General features: G+C 53.9%; 2 protein-coding genes across 2 annotated transcripts in view; both read right to left on the minus strand.

The window, feature by feature from the left end:
• The window catches only part of LOC137457128 (zinc finger protein 850-like), a 386,697-nt gene extending 369,358 nt beyond the window's left edge, over window positions 1–17,339 (minus strand). The window contains 1 exon segment of the mRNA XM_068168928.1: window positions 16,559–17,339. Coding sequence (XP_068025029.1) covers window positions 16,559–17,339 — 781 coding nt within the window.
• Window positions 5,903–6,835, minus strand: LOC137457141 (olfactory receptor 14A16-like). The gene has a single exon (XM_068168939.1). It carries the CDS (start codon window positions 6,833–6,835, stop codon window positions 5,903–5,905), a length of 933 nt encoding a protein of 310 aa, XP_068025040.1.
• Window positions 17,340–25,419: the final 8,080 nt, after the last annotated feature.

A 25,419-nucleotide genomic window follows, 5' to 3' on the forward strand; every position in this document is an offset into this window, starting at 1 on the left:
TAGTATCAATCAGGGTTGGAAGGGACCACAAGGATCATCTAGTTCCAACCCCCCTGCCATGGGCAGGGACACCCCACGCTAGATCAGGCTGGCCAGAGCCTCATCCAGCCTGGGCTTAAACACCTCCAGGGACAGGGCCTCAACCACTTCCCTGGACAACCCATTCCAGGGCTTCACCACTCTTATGGTGAAGAACCTCCTCCTCACATCCAGCCTGAAACTCCCCACCTCAAGCTTCATTCCATTCCCCCTAGTCCTATCACTACCTGAGATCCTGAGCAGTCCCTCCCCAGCCTTCTTGTAGCCCCCTTCAGATACTGGAAGGCCACAATGAGGTCACCTGGGAGCCTTCTCTTCTCCAGACTGCACAGCCCCAACTCCTTCAGTCTGTCCTCATAGGAGAGGTGCTCCAGCCCTCTGCTCATCCTCCTGGCCCTTCTGTGGACACATCAACTGATCTGGGTCAACTGATCCAACTGTGTCCCTTCCCAAGACCTTGCCCAGGCCTCAGCACACTCTTGGGACAGGGAAATGTTGGCAAAGCAGAGCCTGGGTGCTGGTTCAGCAGCAGCCAAAACATGGCTGTGGTATCAACAGCCAACTACAGCCCTGCAAAACAGCACTAGAAAGATGCTCTGGGCAGAATGAACTCCAGCTCAGCCAAACCCAAGCCACTCTCATTCCCCTGGCTGTCCAGGGACAAAGACAAACAGACAGTGGCAGCTCACAGCGGACTGGGTGCCACTGAGCACCACCACTGCACCTTGAACGCACAGTGTGCCAAAGACTGAAGAGCAGATGAGAACAGGACAGAGTGTGGCCATGGAGGAACACTCCCATCTCCCAGAGACAATTCACAGGGGAAGTCCAGGCACTAAAGCCAGAGCCTTGGAGCTCTTATGGATCACAGCAGCTGTGTCCAGCATCTCCCCCACTCAGACATCTCTCAGGCACAACCTGCACCAAGGGCCAGCACCAAGTCAGACTTCTCCAGGCTCAGCAGTTGTGCCCTAAGAGTGCCAAAGCTTTGTGAGGGTTTGCTTTGAACTTCAGAAGAAGGAAACCAAACTCCAGACAGCCTCTCTGCCAGCCTCCTCTCCACCTCTCTGTGTCTTTGGACAGACACCTTTGCTATCACCAGGGACAAGGTATCTATCTTGCACTGAACCCAGCCAGCTCTGTCCCTCTGTCTGTGTGCTTGGTGCTTCTCTCCAGGCACAGCCACAGAAATAGATTTGAATTCAGGATCCCTTGCAGTCAGTCAGGGTCAGCCTTGTCCTTATCCACTCTGTCATTCAGAGGCTCTTGGATTAGAACACATTCTGCTGAATCACCATGTAAGCCCCAGGTGGGCAGTGACAGCAATGGGGAGGTAGGGGAGGGTGAGGAGCAAAGTTGTCCACTCAATGTCAGCCCTGAAGGACAGATGTTCCTGCAAGTGCAGATGTCCTGCTGAGACAGCCTGGGTCAGTGTCACTTGGGGAATTATCATCTCTGCTCTGAACTGAAATGGAGTAAAATATTTTATCTTTGACATATAAAATTGAGCTTTGTGAGGTGCACTTTGAAATCCTGAAGAAGATTGCAGAGACACAAACATCTCCTTAGGGCACTTGGGACTCATTGCAGGAACCTCAGGTACTGAGAGAAGACTGAAGAAACTTCTTCAGAAGTCAGGAGGAAAACACAAAGTGCCTTGAAGCACTGATTGGCCCCACTGAGGGGCATTACCAACAAAGCCTCCCAAGGGCTACTTAGAGAGCTCAGTGGAGGCCATGATTGCAGCAGACAAAGGCAAAGTGCAGGAGAGCAAACTCTGGGTTTGGTTCATGGAGCAGAAAGGCCAAACCCTAACCACAGTGCCTGGGCAGGCAGATCCTGTCCCTCATGTATGGGTCAAGGCTCCTCAGGTGCTGTGGGCTGTGGGGTTTGTGATGCTGAGTGAAGGACAAGGGGATGACAGTCCCCAGCCTTCCTGGGGGTGTTTAAGGAAGCACTGAGGACGCCCTGGTGCCTCAGGAAGTCTCCTCACAGCCCTTGGTGGTGGATGATTGCCACAGTGAGGAAGGCAAAGCCTTGGGTTCTACTGATGACTTCCAGCCTTGCCAATGCCCATTGCCATCCCCACCACAGGTTGTCCTACACTGTCCCCCACACTGGCTTTGGTTTCTGCAACAGAAAGGCCAATCCCTGACCACAGAGCCTGGGCAGGCAGATGCAGAGAGGCTCAAGCTAAAGTTTCACCTTCCTGACCTTGGTGGGAGAGGCAAATGCCACAGACAGGAGGAGAAAGACCTCAGTCCTGTTGAGCTTTCAGCCTTGCAGGTGGTGCTACATTGCCCCATGCCTGCAGCTCTTTCCCTTCATGCTCTTGACACCCATCTTGCGTTCCTAGCAGCTCTCACCATGACATTTCTGTACCCTCCCTGCTCTGTCTCTACTCTCCATGGCCATTTCTTGAAACAGAAAGCCAGGGCCTCTTGGACCATGAGGATCCCCTCTGAGTGACTTTTCTTTGTCCTCACCTCCACTCTGAACCCTAAAATTTGCACTCTATGGAGGTTGTCTTCCCTTCCCACAACCACCAGAAGCTCCATCATCACCAGATTTCAAGCAGGTGCACACTGCATCTGTAGTGCCCTGAACTGGGACTTCACCAGGTTAGAGAAGCCCCAGTCCCTCAGGGTCTCCACCCCAGTCCTTGCAGATAACCTCTGAAGCTTCTCAGGCTCTTCAAAAGTCCTTCAGAGCAAGAGGTCCCAAACCACACATTAAGAATTCAGATGTGGCCACAGCAGTGCTGAGTGCAGGGGAGGACAACTTCTGTGTCTGGCTGGCCACACTCCTCCTCCCACAGCCCAGCTGCACTTGGCCTTCTGCACTCTGCTCAGGCTCTGCTCCATCCCAGGCCATTGGGAATGGTCCCTGATGGAGGCCTTTCTGCCTGGGCACAGAGCAGAACCTCCAGCTCCAAAGCAACAGCCAAGGCACCTCCCTGCTGCTGCCTCTCAGCTTGGCAGTCCCCAGCTCAGCCCTGGGCCTTCTGCTGGCCAATGACACAAAGGGATTGGAGTTTGCAGTGAGCTCACACTCACCTCATGGTCCTGTGGCTTCTCCTGCCCTAGGAGCTTCTCAGCCATCCCTGATGTCCCAATGCTGGCACAAGGCCTCAGCCTGCTTGTGGCCTGGCAGCTGAGCAGCCACAAGAAACCTCTCCAGGGCCTTCCAAGGCAGGTCCCTGCTGCTGCCTTTCAGCTTCTCCAGCAGCCACAGCCAAGCCCTGCCCCTGCTGCTGTCCCCTGAGGCCTCAGGTGGCAGGGAGGTGACAACCTAGCTCCAAGGCTCTTCCTGCAAGGGCCACCAGGTGCTCAGGAATAGGGTGTCACACAAGTCCCTTGCCCACCACCTGCTTTCTGCTGGCCTGCTGGGGCCTCTGGCAGCTGGGAGGCCAAAAGCACAGAGGCCAGCCAGGAGCCAGGGGCTGCCCTCTCAGCTGCTGCAGCAAGAAGTGACCTCCCAGTCCCTTTCCTGCCCTCTTCCTGCTGCTGCCCTATCAGCTGCTAAGCCAGCAGTGACCTCCCAGCCCCTGTCCAGCCTTGTGCCTGCTGCTGTGCAGGAGATCCTGAGGCACAGCTGAGCTGCCCACAGCATTGCCTACCATCTCCACATTGTGTCCGTGAGCTGCTCAGCCACAGTTAACCTCCTGCTTCTCTTCCAGGCTGCTCTGGGAGCTCCCATCCCCTGTCCTGTGCCAGGGGCCAAGCAGAATCAGTCAGGGGTGGGGGAGTGCAGAGAAGGGAGGTCAGAGCTCAGGAAAGAAGTTTGAGGTGTTCTCTGTTTTTCACTGGGAGGGGGGAAGGGATTCCACTCTGCTCCAGGATGAGCCCATGTCTGTACTGGGAGGAAATCTGGAGATCCACTTTGCACTGGGATGGTCTCCAGTCTGCAGTGGGGGATGACATTGGATCCAGTTCCTGGGGCAGGTCTTCAGTTATAATGGGATGGGATCAGGGATGCAGTTTGTAATGGGCAGGGGGAGCAGTCTCTACTGGGTCGGAGTCAGGATACAGTTAACACAGGGAGGGATGCAGTAGGTACTGGGAGGGGATCAGGGAATTCATTTTGCACTGGAATGGGACCCAGTGTATACTGGGATGGAATCAGATGATCCAGTTTGTGCTGGAATGAGGCCATGTCTGTCCTGGGAGGGGACCAGGGGATTCAGCTTGTACTGGAATGAGGCCAAATCTGTACTGGGAGACATCAAAGAGATTCAGTTTGTACCTGGAGGGGGCCCCAGTCTGAAGTGGGATGGCATCAGGGTAGCAGTGTACACAGAGATGTGTTCTGGTCTGTACTGGGATGGAATCAGGGCTTCCAGGGGATAGACTTTGTACTGGGATGGGACTCAGACTGTACTGGGAGACAGCAATGGGATCTCATTTGTACTAGGAGCACTCCAGCACTGCACTGGGATCAGCATATCCAGTTTGTGATGGGATGGGTGCAGCTGGGACTGGGAAGGGGCCCAAGGGTTGCAAGGGAATGGACTCCAGTCTGCACTGGGAGGGGATAAGGGCTTCCAATTTGTATTGGGACAAGGCCTAATGTGTACTTGGAGGGATTGAAGTGACCCTGTTTGGACTGGGACAGGGCCTAGACTGTACTGAGAGGACATGAAGGTGTGCAGTTTGTACTGGAATAGATGTAGCTGGCACAGGGAAATGATGGGATTAAAAGTAATCAGTGTCTTTACAAAGGAATAGTTGTCTGAAGAAGGTAGGAAGAGGAAGGGGGGAACCAGACAGTTCCCCTTACCTATGTGCATAAACAACAAAGGAGCATCTGCAAGGCACCCTTGTCTTACTTATCATGGTAAATCAGTGGGAGGCTGTCAGAGGCTGACAGGATGCTGAACACAGCCTAAACTCTTCAACTTTCAGATCAAAGCACAAGCTTAACAGACTACTAACTGTTAACTTCTCCACCCAGAGTCATGAAGAACATAATTTAAATGAACATAGGATGTATGTAATGGGGGGGGGGGGTTGCATGTGAGGGGGGTCATGCAGTAGGCAGTTCAGGAAAGACTGTAAAGCCTGAGCACCTGAGCCAGTGGGGAAAGGCAGAGGGAAATTTGCATCCAGGGATTCAGGATAAAAAGGGAGCTGCGACTCCCAGCAACTTGAGAGACCCCACCAGGAATTGTCCTGTGGACTCTCCCTTTATTCAAATAAAGCTTTACTAAACTCCTCTGTCTCCATTGTGAACAGGAACATCTAAATCAAGAGAAGTTTTCCTTACAGAAGGGAGCCAGGGCACACATTCTGTACTGGGATGGGACCTTGACCTCAGAGGAAGAGGTCAATATAGTCCAGCTCTTACTGGGATGAGGATGTGTACTTCGAGGAGTTAAAGGGCTGAGTCTCTACAGGAAGGGGGTCAGGATCCCAAGGTGCCCAAGCTGCCAGAGCACTCAGGCTGTGCCCCAGCACAGAGGCTAATGAGAGAGGGTGGAAGGCGAGAAAGAGCAGCTGAGGATAGCCCAAGCTCTGGGGCTCCCTGGTACTGCTGCTGTGCTGGGACTCTGCCCCTCCACCTCCGCACACAGGCACTGCCCTGCAGCTCCACAGAAGCCTTGGAAGAAGGAACTCAGAGGAACAACTCCCTGCAGGGTCCTTTATTGTGTTGAACATAAAGGGAGCACAGCTCCTCCTGTCTGTAGCCTCTGAGTCACAGCAGACAGGACAACACTGAACCAGAAATGGTCTGAAGAAAGACATTTGTGTGGGAGCAACATTCTCACAAGGGGAACAGCACCAGCAGCAGCCAGAACTCCAGCAGCCAGGCTGGGCCTGCACTGAGTGACATCAGAACTGCTCTGCAGGAGATGACAAAGAGTTTATTGCTTCTGAAAGCATCCAGGGATCAGTTTGCTCAGGGCAGCCTTCAGCTCCTGGTTCCTCAGGCTGTAGATGAGAGGGTTCACTGCTGGAGGCATCACTGAGTACATGACCGAAAGCACCAGATCCAGGGATGGAGAGGAGATGGAGGAGGGCTTCAGGTTTGCAAAGATGCCAGTGCTTGTAACCAGGGAGACGACAGCCAGGTGAGGCAGGCAGGTGGCAAAGGCTTTGTGGCGTCCCTGCTGAGAGGGGGTCCTCAGCACTGCCCTGAAGATCTGCACATAGGACACCACAATCAACACAAAACAGACAAAGATTAAACAGACACTGACCAAAATAAGCCAAACCTCCCTGAGGTAGGATGTGGAGCAGGAGAGCTTGAGGATCTGAGGGACTTCACAGAAGAACTGGTGCAGAGCATTGCCCTGGCAGAGGGGCAGGGAAAATGTATTGGCTGTGTGCAGCAGAGCATTGAGAGCCCCACAGGCCCAGGTAGCTGCTGCCAGGTGGAGACAAACTCTGCTGCCCAGGAGGGTCTCATAGTGCAGGGGTCTGCAGATGGCAACATAGCGATCGTAGGACATGGTGGTGAGGAGAGAAAACTCTGCTGACATTAGGAATATGAAAAAGAAGACCTGGAGAACACATCCTGCATAGGAGATGTCCCTGGTGTCCCTCAAGGAATTGTCCATGGATTTTGGCACAGTGGTGGAGATGGCAGCCAGGTCAAGGAGGGCGAGATTCAGGAGGAAGAAGTACATGGGAGTGTGGAGGTGGTGGTCCCAGGCTATGGTGGTGATGATGAGGCCATTGCCCAGCAGGGCAGCCAGGTAGATGGCCAGGAAGAGGCAGAAGTGCAGGAGCTGCAGCTGCCTTGTGCCTGGGAATGGCAGGAGGAGGAAGTGGGTGATGGAGCTGCTGTTGGCCATCTGCTGCCTCAGGGCATGGAGACCTGTCCGAGGAGGGAAAGGCAGTGACAAGTTAAGGCACACTTCTCTCAGCTTCACTGTAACCCCTGTCACTGAGCTGCATGAGGAATGGATAAGCTCAGTCCCATCACTACCAACCCATGGCAAAGTTCATCACAGCTTCAAAGGAAGCAGGCACACAGAATTGCCATGAAGATTCCTCTGGTGTCAGAACAGAAAGTGACCAACAGCCCAATCCCTGAGAACAAGAGTCCCATTATAGTGGGTTGAAATTTCCCCCCAGCATTATCTTTGCCAGAGCAGCTCAGTCAGAAGCAAATGAAGCTGCATTGACAAGCAAGAGCTACACTCTACAATGGAATGCAATGAACAGGTACAGAACATACAGGAGTGACAATATCAGACAGGAATTTACAGTTACCAAACAACACAAAACCCCTCTGCTCAGAGACCAGGGAAGCTGTTCCACTGCCCCTAACCCCTATGCCCTGTTCCAAGAGAGAAAAGAGGAGTGAAGAGAGAAAAAAAAGCAGTAGTTTAGACTCAGCCAAGGCCAGCCAGAGCAGGTGATCTCTCCTGAGTGAAGCAAAACAGCTGAGATCAGAAGAGAAGAGAGAGAATTGTTATGGTACAGCTCCTCTGGTTCCAGATATTTATCCAATCAATTTGTTTAGAATAATCTTTTCTTTTCCTTTTCACACCCAAGAGTGATCTATTTATTTTGTTTCTACTTTTCTGCTCAAATCTGTAACTAAATTTTAAAGGCATTGCCTAAAACCACCACACCCATGGAGAGGTGGAGAAACAGGGAGCAGGCCTGCAGTGCTGCAGAGACAGTGAAGGGAAGAGAGAAAAGCAGAGGGGCTGGGGGTGAAGCCTTCTCCTTACCCAGCTCTGCTCACTGCTGCTCACATGGTGGAACTCAAAGGCTTTCATTCTCCTTCTGTGTGCACACTCCAGGAGCCTTCAGCTGAGTGTCAGCTGCTGAGATGGAGATGCCTAAAGGAGCTACAGCTGCAGTGTCCTGCACCCACAGCCTCACAGTGTCGGTGACTGCAGTGTCTTCTCCTCCAGTGAGTTCTCAGTCACCCTCCCAGTCCTGGCCACCTTGAAGCTCTCTCTGCCTTCCTCATCTCCCTGAGATCCTCTGGCAGTGTCCTCAGCCCTGCTGTGCAGTTCTGCTCCTGGCCAGACCTGTCTCCTGCAGTGCTGCCTGCTTGCCAGCAGTTCTTTCCAGACCAGGAGTCCAGCCCAATAGGGCAGCAAATGACCAGCCCAAGGTGTTTTAATGACTCTTCTCGTGGCTTTTGGTGTCCTGTAATCATCAGGGATTGAGAAGAAGCTGATGAAACCTCTCCAGAAGTCCAAGTCAGAGTCAAACTCTGAAGTTTCTTCTACTGTTAATGGGTCCCAGTGAAGCATACTGGGAAAGGGTCCCCAGGGTCTGGTTAGAGTAGAAGGAGAGAGTGGATGCAAGGGAAGCTTCACTGGAGGCACTGAAGCATCTCCAGGCTGTGGTGAGAGCAGAGAACTGAGGCAGTGCTGACAGGTCAGGACAAGCAGCTGAAGGTAGCTCTGCTGCTGAGGAAACCTGGAGGGGTTTCACTGATCCAAAGGGCCAAGCCCTGACCCCCAGCCCCTGGCAAGGCAGATCCTGTCCCTCACCTGTGGTTCAGGGCTCTGATTCACCCTGTGAAATAATTTGTATCAGATGCTTTGTGCAATAAAATCCTCTCCAATTAGCTGCAGAAGTCTTAGCAATAATTAGAGGTTCAGCAGTATTTAATGAGCTCCATGGAGTATTTGGGGCTGATTACATCATCCTTAGGTACTGCCAGGAGACTCTGCCAAGGTACTGCCAAGAAGCCTCTCAAGAAGTTCAAGTCAGAAGCAAACTCCAAAGTACCTTGAAGCACTGATTGGCCTCACTGAGGCTTGTTACTGACAAAGGCTCCCCAGGGACTCGTTAGAGCAGCTTGTTAGAGGCCAGGATTGCAGGGAGACAAAGGCAAAGTACAGGGCAGAAAGGTATGCCTTTGTTCTATGAAGCATAAAGCCAAACCCTGACCACTGCCCTTGGGCTAGAAGAACCTCAAAGCCTCAAAGCCATTTTTCTCCTCACAGGCCTTGGTGGCAGAGGCAACTGCCAGATCCAAGGGCACAAAGACCTTGGTCCTGTTGGGCCTCTCAGCCTTGCCAGAGCCCTTGGTCATCCCTACTGCAGCTTCTCCTACACTGTCCCATGCCCGCAGCTCTTTCCCTTCTGGCTGCTGACACCATTCTTGCTTCCCCACCCAGCTCTCCCCCTGGCATTTCCATCCCTTCCCTGAGCTGTCTCAGCTCTCCCTGCCATTTCCTGACACCTCTGGATGGCCTCATGCATAGCAGCTCTGCCCTTTGAGGGCTATTTCTTTGGTCTCATCTCCACTCTGAATCTTCCAAGATGCTCTGTGTAGCAGTTTTGATCTCTCCCCACTCCCCAGAAGAGCTCCATCCTCTCTGAAACCACCCTTCAGCCATGTGCACCCTGCTATGGCAGTGCCCTGAGCCTCCATTCCACAGGCTGAAGCAGCCCAGGTCCCTCAGCCTCCCCACAGAGATGTCAGCTCCCATCCTGGCAGATCTCCTCTTCAGTCCCTGCAGTTCCTCTCCATTCCTTCAGACTGGACATTCCCACACCCAGTCACCAAGCATCCAGATGTGGCCACAGCAGCGCTGAGTCCTCGGGGAGGACAACTCCAGTGTCTGGGTGACCACACTCCTCCTGCCATAGCCCAGCTGCAGTTGGCCTTCTTCACTGTGTGCAGCGTTTGTCCATCCCAGTTATTTTGAATGGCTCCTCTCAAACCCTGTAGTGCCTTTCTGACTGGGAATGGGACACACAAGACCATCCAGCTCCAAACAACAGGCAGACAGTTTGTAGTGGGATGGGGCCCAATCTGTCATGAAGTGGGAAAGGGTATATAATTGGTACTGGGAGGAGTCCCAGAGAAGTGGTTAGAAGGCTTCAGGTGGTGTAGCCTCTGCTGGGTGTGGACACAATCTGTACTGGGAAGGAGTCCTGTTATGGTTGTTATTAATATTTAATAATTGGCCACACCAGGGGAAGTTTAGGCTCAGGGTGAGGAGAAAGTTCTTCCCAAAAAGAGGAACTGACCAATGGAATCTGCTGCCCAGGGAGGTGGTGGAGTCACCATCCATGGAGGTGTTCAAAAAAAGATTGGATGTGGCACTTGGAGCCATGGTTTAGCTGTCAGGGGGTGTTTGGTGGTAGGTTGGACTTGATGATCTCTGAGATGTTTTCCAACCTGGTTGATTCTCTGTTTCTGTGATTAGAAGGTGGAGGGAAAAGTCTGAACACAGCTGGTGACCAAACCAATGTCTGGTGACAAACCCAAGAGATTCCAAAACATGTAGTGTAAGGTGAGGAGAACATCTCCTGCCCAGCTGATAGAATGAGAAACTCAAGAGTCTCCCAAAAGCAACAGAAAGAAGGGAAAAGAACCTCAGGAAAGTCTTGCTCAGTATTGCTCTATGAACTGCAGACAGGCCTTAGGCCTGGTCCTTGAAATGGGAGCTTAGGAGAATTACAGAGGCTTAGGGCCTGCTCTTGAAGGTGACATTTGCCCCAGCTCTTCCCAGAGAGGTCCTTGCTGTCCCCTGTTCTGCACCCTCAAGCAGACCAGCACTCACACATGCCCTGCACTATAACAGCCATGCAAACAAAGGGGAACAAGCTCAGGGTTATTGCTCCAACCAACTTCTTGAGACTGAAGCCCAAGGCAGGAATCTACAACCATAGCCAGGCCCAGAGCTCTGAGAAGCCCCAGGTGGTGTCTTCCTTTTGCACTTCATGCAGAATCTGCTTGGTTCCCATATCTCACTGATCATAGAATGGGCTGGGCTGGAAGAGACCTCCAAAGGTTGTCTTGTCCAACCTTCCCAGGGACATCCTCAACTACATCAGGTTGCCCAGAGCCCTGTCAAGCCTCACCTTCAATCTCTTCAGGGATGGGACCCCAACCCCCTCCCCGGGCAACCTGTTCCAGTGTTCCACTACCCTCATGGGGCAGAACTTGTGCTGGCTCCTCCTTCCTGCACAATCCTGCTTTGTTCCCCTCTCTCACCCATGTCTATAGATATCCTTCCTCTCTGATCCATGGAAACACAACACCTTGTGTTCAGTGCTGTGCCCACTCCTCCTTCTGAGGCAAAGACCATGCCTGGAGCCATTCCCTCCTGAGCAGCTATTTCTGCAACCTGTTTCACTCCTCCCTGGGAAGCTGATCCTGCACCTGCAGTCCTATTGCAGAGGACTGGGAGAGCAGAGATCTTCACCATGGCCTTTTCTGCTTCACTTTCTGCTGAGCAAGGCAGAAACCATCAGGCAAAGCTGTGCCAAGCAGAGGCCCTTTCCTTTGCAGCATTGTTTCATTCGTGCCATTTCACATCTCCTTGGACCCAACTTGGAGTCTCTCACTGATCAGCCACAGTTGTATTTGGGAGCACTGCCCCAGGGGCACAGATTCCTGACCAGCTGAGGGGTAATCTTTTCCTGCCTTTACTGCCACATCTCCAATACTTTCCCTTTCCTCCTGGTGCTGCCCACACTGTGTGTTTGTTCCTTATTACAGGATGGTGACAGCCTGGATGGATGCACAGCCTGAGTGTTTTTCCCACAGAGATTACTTGACTTCAGGCAGTCAATGTTTGCTAATCAGTTAGGTTGCATCTCTGGACACATTTGGAATATCTCTTCTTTGGATCAGGAGCCTCTTCCATCCCCATCCTGTGCTTCTAATTCTGGATTATCCTTAAGGGAAGTGTTCATCCACAAGCTCAACAGAAGCCACCAGTGTGCACTTGCAGCCCAGAAAGCCAATTGTATCCTGGGCTGCATCAAGAGAAATGTGACCAGCAGGGCCAGGGAGGTGATTCTCAGCCCCTGCTCCACCCTGGTGAGACCACACCTGGAGCTCTGTGTCCAGTTCTGGAGCATCTATTACAAGAAGGATCTGGAGGTGCAGGAAGGTGTCCAGAGAAGGACCACCAGGGTGAGCAGAGGGCTGGAGCTGCTCTGCTATGAGGACAGACTGAGAGAGTTGGGGCTGTTCAGCTTCGGGAAGAGAAGCCTCCAAGGATTGCTTCTTGTGGCCTTCCAGTATCTGAAGGAGGCTACAAGAAAGCTGGGGAGGGACTTTTTAGGGTGTTGGGTAGGGATAGGACTGGGGAGAATGGAGCAAAACTTGAAGTGGGGAGATTCAGATTGGATGTTAGGAAGAAATTCTTCCCCATGAGGGTGGTGAGACACTGGCACAGGTTGCCCAGGGAGGTGGTAGAATTGTCATCCCTGGATGCTTTTAAGGCCAAGCTGGATGTGACTCTGAACAACCTGCTCTGGTGCGAGGTGTCCCTGACCATGGCAGGGGGGTTGGAGCTGGATGATCCTTGAGGTCCCTTCCAACCCTGACAATTCTGTGATTCTCAGTATGTCCAAGAGGTATTATCAGGTATTGGAATTCCAGTGAATGCCCTCCCCCCTCCAGCCCTGCTCTCATCAGCTCTCTGTGTTGTGTTCTGTGTCCATCCAGAAAGGACATTTGCTACCAAGGGCTTTCTTTCTAGATTTAGGTGATAAGATTTTCAGTTCCCTTTCTCCTTCCCTTCATTCTGCTGTTCCTTCTCCTGCACTACTACCTGCTGGGACAGGATCCATGTGATTAAGAGGAACCCACTGGCAGTGACAGCCTCTGCTCACTTGTGCCCTGGGAGAGGATAAAGGGCAATGGATGGAAACTGCAGCACAAGAAGTTCCACTTCAACAGGTGTGGTGTGTTCACTATGTTGATGGATTTGCTTTTGGGGGGCTGATGAACTTCAGTCCTGTTTGTGGTGCTGATGGTGCTGGGTTTTAGCTTAGGGCAATGGCTCAGAGCTGTGCTGTCCACTGCTGGGCAGCTTGCTCTGGTTTCATCCAGAGCAATACAGGACACTCCCTAGGAAACCACTGTGAGATCTGCCCAGATACTCGATACTGAGGAGTGGCAGGAGGTGGGGGAGAGAAGGGGCAAATTCTTAGGCTGGTGGTCACCTCTGGTGCTTTGGAATTTCACCCCTGAGCAAGTGCAAAATCCTCTCCAGCTTGGGAAAGGTTTGGGAAAAATCTGTTGTGAGCCTGGGAGTTCCTGAGAGACAGAAACCACTGCAATGTGCTTGGGCCTGGCCCATGCCTCTCGAGCCCTTCTCATCTCTGTGCAGAGGGCTCAGGGGCAAGAGAAGGTCTCTGGACCTACAGACAGTGCCACAGGCATGGCAGCTGTGTCAGAGAAGCAGCCTGTGCCAGGATCAGCTGCCCCTCATAGTGAATGGTGCTTATGACCAGGATTGTGCCCCAAATATTACCAGAACATGCTTCTGTGTGTGTGACTCAAACCCCCTTTGTCCCCCATCCCTTCTGGAGTTGAGGGAGGGCAGGACCTTGGCAGCACTGAGTCCAGGTCAACAATCTGCCTGGGCATGTTTCCACCCCTGTGGCAAACAAGGCCCAGGCTACATGTTTGTTTGCCCTGTTTACAGCGTGTGCTTATGCTCATTTGGCAGAGTATCAGCTGATTGGTTAATTATTGTGTTAGCAGTGGGTGCTGACTGGAGCAGTATTCTTTGGGGCAAATGGTAAATAGGAGTTGTTTGGTAAACAAGTGCCCCCCACGCTGGTGTCCGTGCCTATGCCTGCGTGCGTCTCTGTGCCGCTACGGTCCGCCTCGCCCGGGACTTGAAGCAGCTCCAGAAGGCCTCGCTGCACATTGCCACTGTTGCCCGGCTGGGGGCAGTGCCGTGGAGCGTGGGGTCAACTGCCGCATGAGCCATCGCCACGGGAGGAAACCATGGCAGCCCCTGTGCACCACTGGTCCTGAAGCGCTACAGCCCCCACAGCGGGGAACCTTTGCCAGGTGCTGCGCTTCGTGGAGCCAGTGGCAAAAGCCTCTGAAGCTTCCCCTGGGAGGCTCCAGGACCTTTGTGCTCTGGGAGAAGCAGCAACCCCGCGGCACAGCCACGCGGTCGGCGCCGTTCTCTAGTTCCTCATGAGGGCACAGCCGTGCCGCGCTGTCAGGACTCTAAACACATCACCAAGGAAAGATTTCATGAGGTTCTCAGCTCGTGAGGAAGCCAAACCTTTGCTTTATAGAATTTGGGTTCAGGTAGTGCTGAAACTGTCCTGGGTTGAGGGTTTGCCGGTCACCGACCAACCCCTCCCCCACTGCTTTTCCAATCAGTTTCAACTCTAAATTCTAGAACTCATTTGGTTCCTCTGAAGTGCCCAGGCACAAACGTTCTGCAGAGGTGGTTCCACCAACCCAATACTGCTGCCTGTGAATAGAAACTAAATCCCCTGCTGCATAGTTTGTATATCAATAGGCTACCAATATATCTATTCATTGATATCCTTGCTGCTCATTCCCGAAGGCACATCTATAACACTCCTGTAGGGACAAAGAAGCCTACAAGGAAAGCAGCTGATCCTGCAAAGGACCAGGAGGGATCAGGGTCCTCATGGGAACAAGAGAAAGAGCCTGGGCTGCTGGCTTGGTTCTTATCTCTGACTTTGGAAGATGGCCAAGGACAAACAGTGGATGAAACAAGCAGCAGGCCCCAGCAAGGCAAAGGAAATCTCTGCTCCTCTGTCCAGGCCTGTGTTTCAGCTGTGAAGGAACTGTCCCAGAAGTTCCATCAGCTCCAGAAGAAGCTTTTATTCCCCACCTGTACAGTCCTGTGTTTCAGCCATGAGGAGCAGCTGCTCCCCTGTCCAAGGGAGAGAATCTGAGAGGCACACACCACAGCACACCCTCTGCTTTACTTGTATGACCATGGGGAGGATGTGAGGAAGTGGAAAGGAAAACCCAATCCAGTCCTGGCTGCAGGAGTCTGTGACTTACAGGGCAATTGTCCCCCCAGAGATGCTGCCTCAGTTTCCAGTGGGAAATGGCCTAAGAAGAGCAGGGAAGCTGAAACTGCTTCTGGTCCTCCTGAAGGGACTCCTAAAGCATCCTCACAAGATGCAAGGGACCCAAGGCAGAAGTAGAAGGGTTCTGCCTCCAACCAGATGGAAGGGAGAGACAAATTGGTTTGTTGGATCACACAGAACCAATGGCCTGGCAAGTCGAAGCCATGAGAGGATAAAGCTTTAGTAGATACAGGTGCCCAGAGTGCTCTGACACCATCAAACCACGAGGGGTGGAACCCATCTGTGTTTCTGGTGTGACAGCAGGATCCCCACACCTGGATGTGTTGGAAGCTGAGTACTGGGATGCAAGCCACAGTTTGCTTTCACTTGGAGGCATGGAAGGAGTCACTGGACTCAGACTGCCCCAGAGCTGGAAACACAGCCCCAGCATCTGCAGCATTTGGACTGGGCATGGACTGATCCAGACTGTGCTGGAACAGAGTGGAGCTGCAGAGCACCTGCAGTGAGCAGCCCTCTGTGTACTGCAAAGAGACCTCCTGTGGAGTGAGAATGGACAGTGCCTGAGGTGTGCTGCTGATTGCTGCTGGGCATGGTGCAGATGGCACAGAATGAAGGCTTGGGAATATCAAAGCTTAATTTGCTGCCATTACTCCACACCATCCTGCCTGATGCCACCTTCACAGGGACAGTGCTGGCTGGAGCAAAGTACTACAGGGCTTGAAGTTCAGATTGCAACTTGAGAGGCTTCCTGTTCCGGTTGCTGCTGTTGGGTTCTGGCTCTCAGGTGCTGGCTCTTTGCTGAGGGGGAGGGCTGCAGGGGTTTAACTCCTGGCTACTGCTGCTCACTGCTGTGCTTCTTTCTGCAAACAGCCTCAGGTCAGTGTGCACTCTGGGATCTCCTTTGGATTCAACTCTTTTGATCTTATCTCAAGTCCTTATCTCAGCCCAGAGGGGTTTTTTGTTCGTGTGTGTGCTATTTTTTGCTTCCTTCTGTTTTGGTGGGGAACAGGCAGCTTAACCTCTTCTCAGCTCTTCAACCTGTTCCAGCCCCAGAATGGAAAGACAACAGAGGCTTTCTGAGTTCTTCCAAAGATCTCCATGAGCTCCCCCCTACACCCTCCAAAGATCCCAAAAGTCAGTCCCAGGACCATCCTAATTCCAAACACCTAAGATCACCTGAAAGCCCCTGAAGAATGCCTCTGAGATGCCCCTCAAGACTCCTCTGAGAACCTCATTTTCCCCTCCCTGAACTGGGCACACAGCTCCACCCCATCCTTTGGGAGCAAATGCCCCCAAAATTCAGGCATTGAAGCAGGGATATCTGAAATAAAAGCAAACAGACAGGATTTGGGTAACTTTTGGGTTTTATTGAGACAATTGGTCAATGGACAGAGGATTTCTTACCCCAGGGAGACACAAAGCATAAGGGAAGAACCAGACAGACCGTGGCAAAGCCCTGCCCAGCTCCACTGGGAGCTCCAGCTGTGCCGATTCAGCACTGTAATTGTTCTCATTAGCAATAATTGGTGTTCAGAAGGCCAGGAGGTGTTTGTTGCTTTTGGTGTCTCCAGTCCCTGAGAATTGCAAAGGATAAAGGGATGATTTTTGTGCTGGAAAGGCCCTCTCAGAGGGGCCGCGATTACTGAACAGATTCTAGGTGGATTTACGCCTCCCCTGCAGTGCAGTCTGCTCTCTGGTGTGGGTGCAGCGGTGCTTGTTGAGGGATCGCTTCTAGCTGAAGCTCTTGCCAGAGTCAGCACAGGTGAAAGGTTTCTCACCGGTGTGGGTGCGGTGGTGAGCAATGAGAGTGCTCCTCTGGCCGAAGCTCTTCCCGCAGTTTGCACAGGTGAAAGGTTTCTCACCGGTGTGGGTGCGTTGGTGGCGAATGAGAGTGTCCCTACGGCTGAAGGCCTGACCGCACGCAGCACAGCTGAACGACTTCTCGCCAGTGTGCACACCACGGTGCTCCGTGAGATCTCGCTTGTTGGTGAAGCTCTTGCCGCAGTCAGTACAGCTGTAGGGCTTCTCACCATTATGGATGAGTTGGTGTTGGATGTATCGAGTACTCGTGGTGAAGCTCTTGCCGCACTCAGCACAGGGGAACAGGTGATCTCCAGTGTGGATGCGGCGATGGATGGTGAGAGTGGAGTTGCGTTTGAAGTTCTTGCCGCAGTCCCTGCAGGTAAAGGCCTTCTCCCTAGTGTGGGTGAGGTGGTGTTGCATGAGATGAGAGATCTGCCTGAACCGCTTGCCACAGCTGTCACAAGAGAAGGGCTTCTCTCCAGTGTGGGTGAGGCAGTGCCGGGTGAGACTGCCGCGCTGGGTGAACCTCTGGCCGCAGTCAGCACAGGTGAAAGGTTTCTCTCCAGTGTGGGTGCGGCGGTGCTGGCTGAGCTCAGAGTTCCCGCGGAGCCTCTTCCCACAGTCACCACAGACGAAGGGCCTGGAGCCAGGCTGTGAGCAGTGGTGCTGCACTAGCTCTGAGCTACCTGGGAAGCTCTGCCAACATTCAAGGCACTGATTCAGCTCTTTGGGTGACATTGAGGGACCTGCTCTGGCTTCATCCTCCTCCATACATTCCTCCCCCTCATCCTGGTTGCCTTCATCATCATCATTATCCTCCTCTTCATAGCTCTCATTCTCAGCATCATCCTCCATCTTCTCCTCTTTTTCCTCCCCATCCTCCTCTCCCTTGGCACTGCATATTGGTTTCTCCAACTTGATCTCTGGGTGCTGCTTCTCCTCCCAGCTCTTGTCTGGGTCCTTCTGTGAGGCCATACTGTGGCAGGAAGGGGTCACAGCTCTGCAATAGGGAAGATGGAAGCACCTGAGCCCAGGACCTCAAACCCTCAGATCCTGCCTGGGTCATGACACTCCCTGACTCCCAACACCCAGCTAGAGGAGAGAATGCAGAGGGGACCTCAAACCTTCAGTTTCTGCCACAGTGTGGGCACAGACCTCTAATACCTGTGCTGAGACCCCAGGTTCCTGTGATCAGTGACCTGAGGTACCCTGGGACTTACAAGTGGTCTTGTCCTACTCTCCTCAAGCCTGGTGGCATTGGCAGGGTGGTTCCTGGACCAGGCCCTGGCCTTTGATCTCCCCTGGCTCAGACAATGGAGGCAGCAGCACTGAACAAGGAAGAACAAACCACCTCCAACCTTCTCCCACCACCCTCCAGATCCCAACCCCCAAACATCACCTCCTGCTCACAACACACTCCCAGCAGCCTGGAGCATTCCTCAACTCCCACAACACCTGATGTGCCTCAGAGCTCCTGGAGAGGTGAAATATGCTGCACAGGAGGAGGTGGAGGCTGGGAGCTGCCCTTGGGGCTGGGGTCCTGCTGTTAACCCACTCTGCGTTTCTTACCTCTTGGGCTGCTCCAAGGGGCAGGACTGCAAATTCTGCTCTTCCCCAGCACACAGGGGCAGGGATGATTGAGAGACCACTCAGCCCCTGACAGAGAGAAGCAAAGGGCTCAGGGGAGAGCACTGATCTGCAAGGGATGGTTCAGCACTGCCCAGGACCAGGCAGCACAGCTCAGCCTTGCTGGGGGCAGCTCCCAAGCCCAGCAGCACAGCCACAGCACACAGCCAGGGCTGATCAAGATGGGAGACCTCAACAAGTGCAGACTCAGCTCCTTGCCCAGCACACAGCCCCCAGCACACAGCTGCAGGCCAGCACCACAACACAGCTGCCTCCACACAGCCTCTCCCAGGCCTTGCCTAAAGCTTCCTCCCACTGCCTGCCCAGACCTCTGCTGCCTGCAGCTGCATTTGATAGCAGATCTTGCTCTGGACCCAGCTCTCCTCCCTGGCTCTGCCCCCACCCCACACACTCTGTGCTCAGCTCTGCCCTGCACACACCTCTCTGCTGCCCACTCCCCAACTGAAGATCACAGCAGCCCTCAGGACACACACACTGGTACGGTGGCTCAGTTGGTAGCACATAAGACTCTTAATGGGAAGGTCGTGAGTTCAAGCCTGCAGTGGGCAGTAGTGTCCTCCCTACTCTAGTCGTGAGGTCTGTGGTAACAGGTTGGACTTGATGATCTTTGAGGTCCCTTCCAACCTTAGGAATACTGAAAAGGGAGCTTCATGATCTCTGCAGATGCAGCAAAGGGGGAAGGGACTTGGGCAGCTTCTTGCTAAACCTCTTCAGCCCTCACTGGGATGCTGCAGGAATCTCTGGCTCCTGCCCAAACCTCACACCTCCAGCACCCTTCACACACCTGCAGCCCAAAGACACTCACTGGAAAGAGTTTTGCTTCCTTCTCTCCCTGACCATTTCTCTCACCTTGCTCTTTGCAGTTCTCCTGGAGCTGCCACTCCACATCTCCAAGAGAAAATGAGGTTTGATGGGAGGGCACAGTGCCCATGGGCTGCTGTTCATCTCCCAGCTGACACAGGCAGAGCTGCAGCACAATTCACTCCTTTCACCTCCTCAAATGCTACCAGATTCTGCCATTCCCTGCACACACATTTGCCACCTGGGCCCTGCATCCTCTCCCCTTCTTGGGGGGACAAGGCCTAATTCCTGCCTGACCATTCTCAGGCCCTTCCCGCAGTCCCAGCCCATCCATGGCCCTGCTGCCTTGGCTGTCCCATAGCCCTGTGTCCCTCACCTCCACTGCCACTGCAGCTGGAAGGGTGGAGTGGGAAATGCTGTGGCTGAGGAAGCCTCTAAGGAACTGGCCTGGAAGCAGCAGCACAAGAATGGAAGGGGCCTGAGACTAAAGGCTGGGATCAGCTGGAGGGCTGAAACAACAGCACCAAGCCAAGGGGGGGTTACAGATGAGGGCTGGGGAGGGACCTTGCAGCCACCTCAGGCAGCAACTGATGAGAGGAAGGGGGACAGAGAGGGAGTGAGACCTCAGGTGACTCCTGCCTTGGGGGATGGCTGGGCTGTGTGGCTAGGAGCCCTGAGTGCCGCCTTGGGCTGTGCTGGATGTCAGGAGGGGTCAGGGGACTGTCCTGAGCCAGGCAGGGTTTGGGGCTTTGAGCTTCTGGGGTCAGCTGCTGCCAGCACCATTGGAGGCAGGAGCCAGGCAGAGCCACACAGCTGCTGAACTAAGCCCTCCCACCCCCTGCAGCCTTCACCCGCCATCTCTCCATCCATTGCTCCATCTCCACTCACTTGCTGCCCTCTCAGAGTCCCCAGGGTCCTACAACGTCACCAGGGCTGATCTACACAGCAAGCAGGACCCAACAGAAGCCTCTGGATGAGAGCATGGAGGAGAATCCCTCTGGTGGGTGGAAGTCACTCCGATGTTTTACACCAGAGAGTAGAGACCTCCAGAAGGGACAGCAGAGTCCAGAGGGACACCACAAAGTGTCATCTTACTTCATTCCCACAAGGCCTGCACCCACTCTCTACAAAGGAACAGCACAGGATCTCCAACCTCCTTTGCTCTTCCTCTCTGCTCCCAGGAACAGCTTCTGGGATCTCTCTCTGCAGAGGAGCTTTGAGGCCTTGGCAATGCTGCCAACTGCGGCCTGCAGCAGCCTGGCTCACCTGGGAGCTGCCTACCAGAATCTGTAACTGCAGCTCTTGGGTATGGGGGTAGGAGGGGCAGAGAGGCATGGGGGAGGGGGAAGGCATTTGGGGCCTGGGGTTCTGGCCTGCTTTGGTGGAGCTTTGGAGGAAGCTTTGGCCTAGGGAGGTTGCTTGGCTTCCGTGGCCCAGGCGCACTATGGATTGTTGTGGATTGGATGCTTTGCACTGTAGGATGCAGCTCTGAACAGCACAGCCATGGAAACTGCCAACTGACCTAAGAGTGACCTTCTGGTACCTGAAGGGGGCTACAAGAAGGCTGCAGAGGGACTCTTTGCAAAGCCTGCAGGGACAGCACCAGAGGCAATGGCTTCAAATTAGAGCAGAGCAGATTGAGATTGGAGGTGAGGAACAAGTTCTGCACCAGAAGCCTGCTGGAACACTGCAACAGGTTGCCCAGGGAGGGGCTTGAGGTCCCAGCCCTGCAGAGGTTCAAGGTGAGGCTGGACAGGGCTCTGGGCAACCTGAGCTAGTGCAGGATGTCCCTGCTGACTGCAGAGGGGCTTGGACTGCAGCACCTTTGCAGCTCCCTCCCAACCCAAACCACTCTAGGATTCTAGGAGTCTAAGTGCAGCCTCCAGGGAGAGCAGGAAAAAGATGAGGCAGAGGAGGACAAGGAAGAGGACAAGGAGGAGGAGAACCAAAATCCCTTCCCAACTCCTCCAAACCTCTGCCAAATTCCTGGAAAGCTCTTCCAGCTCTGCAGAGTTCATTCTGAAGAGAGCTGAGGGAGTTGCTAGGCTCAGGGATGTCTTGCACACTCTGCACAAATGCTCCAGAAGCTTTCCAAGTGCCCTCAAAACCAGCAGCACAGCTCTGCTGCCACACAATGTCAGGCTGCAAGGGACCCCAAGGCTCAGCTGCTCCAACCTTGCCAGCTGACACTGGACTGGAAAGGAGCTGGCCCAGCCCCCTGCCAAGCTGAGCCTTCCAACTCTGCCCTGCAGGGCAATCCACCACTGCCCTGGGGAGATGATTCCAATGGCTGACTGGGAGGGAAAAGCTTTTGCCTCTGCAGGGCACTGTGCCACTTCAGCTCAACTCTTGCAGCAGCTCTTTGAGATCTGCCTTTGGAGCACCACAAACTCTGAAGCACTGCAGGGCAAAGCAGCTCAGCTTCAACTTCCAACTGCCTGAACTCTCACATTTTAAATTCAAGGCAGGGGCCAAGCTCACACCCAGCCCCCAAGCTCAAGAACCAGCAACTAAGGTCAGAGTCAGCTCCCAAGCACAAGAATCCAGATCAGAAATGCAGAACCAGCCCCCAGGCTCAGAGCCAGCTCCTAAGTTCACATCCAGGCCCCAGGCTCAGAGCCAGCCACTAAGATCCAGAACCTAGATCTGAAGTGCAGACTGAGCTCCCAAGCTCAGAGCCAGGAAGTAAGGTCAGAACCACTTCCCAATCTCAAGAACCAGTCCCTGACTTCACAGACAGGCCCTGAGATCAAGAACCACACCCCAAGTCCAGAGCCAGCAACTAAGGTCAGAATTGCTTTCCAAGCTCACACCCAGACCCCAACCTCAAGAGCCAGCAGCTAAGATCAGAGCCAACAACTAAAATCAGAACACTTCCCAAGCTCAGAGCCAGCCCCTGAGCTCAAGAACCAGCAATTAAGGTCAGAACACTTCCCAAGCTGAGAGCCCCCTCCAGAGCTCACACCCAGGCCCCAAGCTCACAAGCCAGTAAATAAGGTCAGAACCACATTCCAAGCTCAAGAGCCAGCCACTAAGGTCCAGGACCTAGATCAAAAGTGCAGACTCAGCTCCCAAGCCAGCAACTAAGGTCGGAATCACTTCCCAAGCTCAAGAACCAGCCCCTGACCTCAGAGACAGGCCCTGAGATCAAGAACCACACCCCAAGCCCAGAGCCAGCAACTAAGCTCAAAACCCTTTTCCAAGCTCACACCCAGACCCCAAGCTCAAGAGCCAGAAAATAAAATCAGAACCACTTCCCAAGCTCAAGAACCAGCAGCTAAGCTCAGAGCCAGCCCCCAAGCTCAGAGCCACTTCCTAAGCTCAAGAACCAGCACCCAAGCTTCAGAACCTAGATCAAAAGTGCAGACTCAGCTCCCAAGCTCAGAACCAGCAACTAAGATCACAACCACTTCCCAAGCTCACACCCAGCCCCCAAGCTCAAGAAACAGCTCCCAAGCTTCCAAGCCAGCACCTAAGGTCAGAACCCTTTCCAAGCTCAGGAATCAGCCCCCAGGCTCCAGCACCAGCAACAAAGGTCAGAACCAAGCTCCAGAGCCAGCCCCCACAAGCTCAAGAGCCAGCCACTAAGGTCAGAACTACTTTCCAAGCTCAGAGCCAGCCCCTAAGCTCACAACCAGCCCCCAAGCTCAAGAACCAGCTCCTGACCTCAGAGACAGGCCCTGAGGTCAAGAACCACACCCCAAGCCCAGAGCCAGCAACTAAGCTCAAAACCCCTTTCCAAGCTCACACCCAGACCCCAAGCTCAAGAGCCAGAAAATAAAATCAGAACCACTTCCCAAGCTCAAGAACCAGCAGCTAAGGTCAGAACACTTCCCAAGCTCACAGCCAGCCCCCAAGTTCAAGAGCCAGCCCCCAAGCTCCAGAACCAGCAACTAACATCAGAACCACTTTCTAAACTCACACCCAGACCCCAATCACAGTATCACAGTAGAACTTAGGTTGGAAAGGACCTCGAGGATCATCGAGTCCAACCTATCAACACAGACCCCATGACTAGACCATGGCACCAAGTGCCACGTCCAATCTCCTCTTGAACACCTCCAGGGACGGTGACTCAACCACCTCCCTGGGCAGCACATTCCAATGACGAATGACTCGCTCGGTGAAGAACTTCCTCCTCACCTCGAGTCTAAACCTCCCCTGGCACAGCTTGAGACTGTGTCCCCTTGTTCTGGTGCTGGTTGCCTGGGAGAAGAGGCCAACCCCTTCCCGGCCACAACCACCCTTCAGGTAGTTGTAGAGGGCAATGAGGTCACCCCTGAGCCTCCTCTTCTCCAGGCTAAACAATCCCAGCTCCCTCAGCCTCTCCTCATAGGGCTTGTGTTCAAGGCCTCTCACCAGCCTTGTTGCCCTTCTCTGGACACCTTCAAGTCCCTCAATGTCCTTCTTAAACTGAGGGGCCCAGAACTGGACACAGGACTCAAGGTGTGGCCTAACCAATGCAGAGTACAAGGGCACTATGACCTCCCTGCTCCTGCTGGCCACACTATTCCTAATGCAGGCCAGGATGCCATTGGCCCTCTTGGCCACCTGGGCACACTGCTGGCTCATATTCAGGTGGCTGTCGATCAGCACCCCCAGGTCCCTCTCTGTTTGGCAGCTCTCAGCCACTCCGACCCCAGCCTGTAGCTCTGCATGGGATTGCCGTAGCCAAAGTGCAGCACTCGGCACTTGGACTTGTTGAATGCCATCCCATTGGACTCTGCCCATCTGTCCAGTCGGTCGAGGTCCCTCTGCAAAGGGGGACTCTGCAAGCTCAAGAAACAGCTCCCAAGCCAGCAATTAAGGTCAGAACCACTTTCCAACCTCAGGAACCAGCCCCCATGCTCCAGTACCAACAACAAAGGTCAGAAGCAAGCTCCAGAGCCAGCCCCCACAAGCTCAAGAACCAGCAACTAAGGTCAGAACCACTTCCCAAGCTCAAGAACCAGCCCCTGACCTCAGAGACAGGCCCTGAGGTCAAGAACCACACCCCAAGCCCAGAGCCAGCAACTAAGGTCAGAATACTTCCCAAGCTCACAGCCAGCCCCTAAGCTCCAGAACCAGCCCCCAAGCAACCTAAACCAAAAGTGCAGACTCAGCTCCCAAGCTCAGAGCCAGCAACTAAGGTCAGAACCACTTCCCAAGCTCAGGAACCAGCCTCCAAGCTCCACTACCAGAGCAAAGGTCAGAACCAAGCTCCAGAGCCAGCCCCCACAAGCTCAAGAACCAGCAAGTAAGATCAGAACTGCTTCCCAAGCTCAAGAAGCAGCAACTAAGGTCAGAACAATTCCCAAGCTCACAGCCAGCCCCCAAGTTCAAGAGCCAGCCCCTATGCTCCAGAACCAGCAACAAAGGCCAGAACCAAGCTCTAGAGCCAGCAACCAAGGTCAGAGCCATTTACAAGCTCAGGAACCAGCTTCCACATTCCAGTACCAGCAGCAAAGGTCAGAGCCAAGCTCCAGAGCCAGCCCCCACAAGAGCCAGAAAATAAAATCAGAACCACTTCCCAAGCTCACCCCCAGCCCCCAGGCTCAGAGCCAGTTTCACAACTTTGCTTATTTCAAGTTCCCTTCATTGCACTTCTGCTAAGTGTCCAAATTCAAGCAGCCAGAGAATGCTTTGGGCTGGAAGGGACCCCAGAGATCAGACAGCTCCAACCCCCTGCCATGCCCACAGACACCTTCCACCACACCAGGCTGCTCAAGCCCTCATCCAACCTCACCCTCAGCACCTCCAGGGAGGGGGCAGCCAGCACCTCCCTGCCCAACCTGCTCCAGGCTCTCACCACCCCCACTCCAAACTATTGCCTCCCAAGCCCCACTCCAAATCTGCCCTCCTCAACCTTCAATCCACTCCCCCTCAGTCCATCACTCCCAGCCCCTCACCAAAGTCCCTCCCCAGCTCTCCTGCAGCCCCCAGCAGCTACCACAAGGCTGCTCCAACCTCTCCCCACAGCCTTCTCTTCTCCAGCCTCAACAGACACAACTCTTACAGCCAACCCCCACAGGGGAGCTGCCACAGTCCTCCCACCACCCCCAGGGCCTCCTCTGCACCCCCTCCAAGTGCTCAACCTCCTGCCCCTCTTGGGGGCACCACAGCTGCACACAGCACTCCAGCTGGCAGCACACAATGCTGCCAGCACAAAAACCATTGCAGCAAAAGCCTCAGCACTGAGGCCAACTGCCAGCCCCAACACCACCAGGGACACCAAACCATGGCCCCATGGCCACACCTTGCTGCAACACCTCCAGCCATGGCCACTCCACTGCCTCCCTGGGCAGCCTCTGCCAGGCCCTGACCACTCTGCCACCAAACTCATTCCTCCTCCTCTCCAACCTAAGCCTCCCCTGACACAATTTCAGGACAC

Source organism: Melanerpes formicivorus, unplaced genomic scaffold (genome assembly GCF_026170545.1).
Source record: "Melanerpes formicivorus ecotype bairdi unplaced genomic scaffold, bMelFor1.0.p_v2 SCAF_160, whole genome shotgun sequence".
Taxonomy (NCBI): domain Eukaryota; kingdom Metazoa; phylum Chordata; class Aves; order Piciformes; family Picidae; genus Melanerpes; species Melanerpes formicivorus.

What these genes read in the sequence shown, in the direction of transcription:
- LOC137457141 (XM_068168939.1), bottom strand. Translation starts at nt 6,835, where the DNA reads ATGGCCAACAGCAGCTCCATCACCCACTTCCTCCTCCTGCCATTCCCA.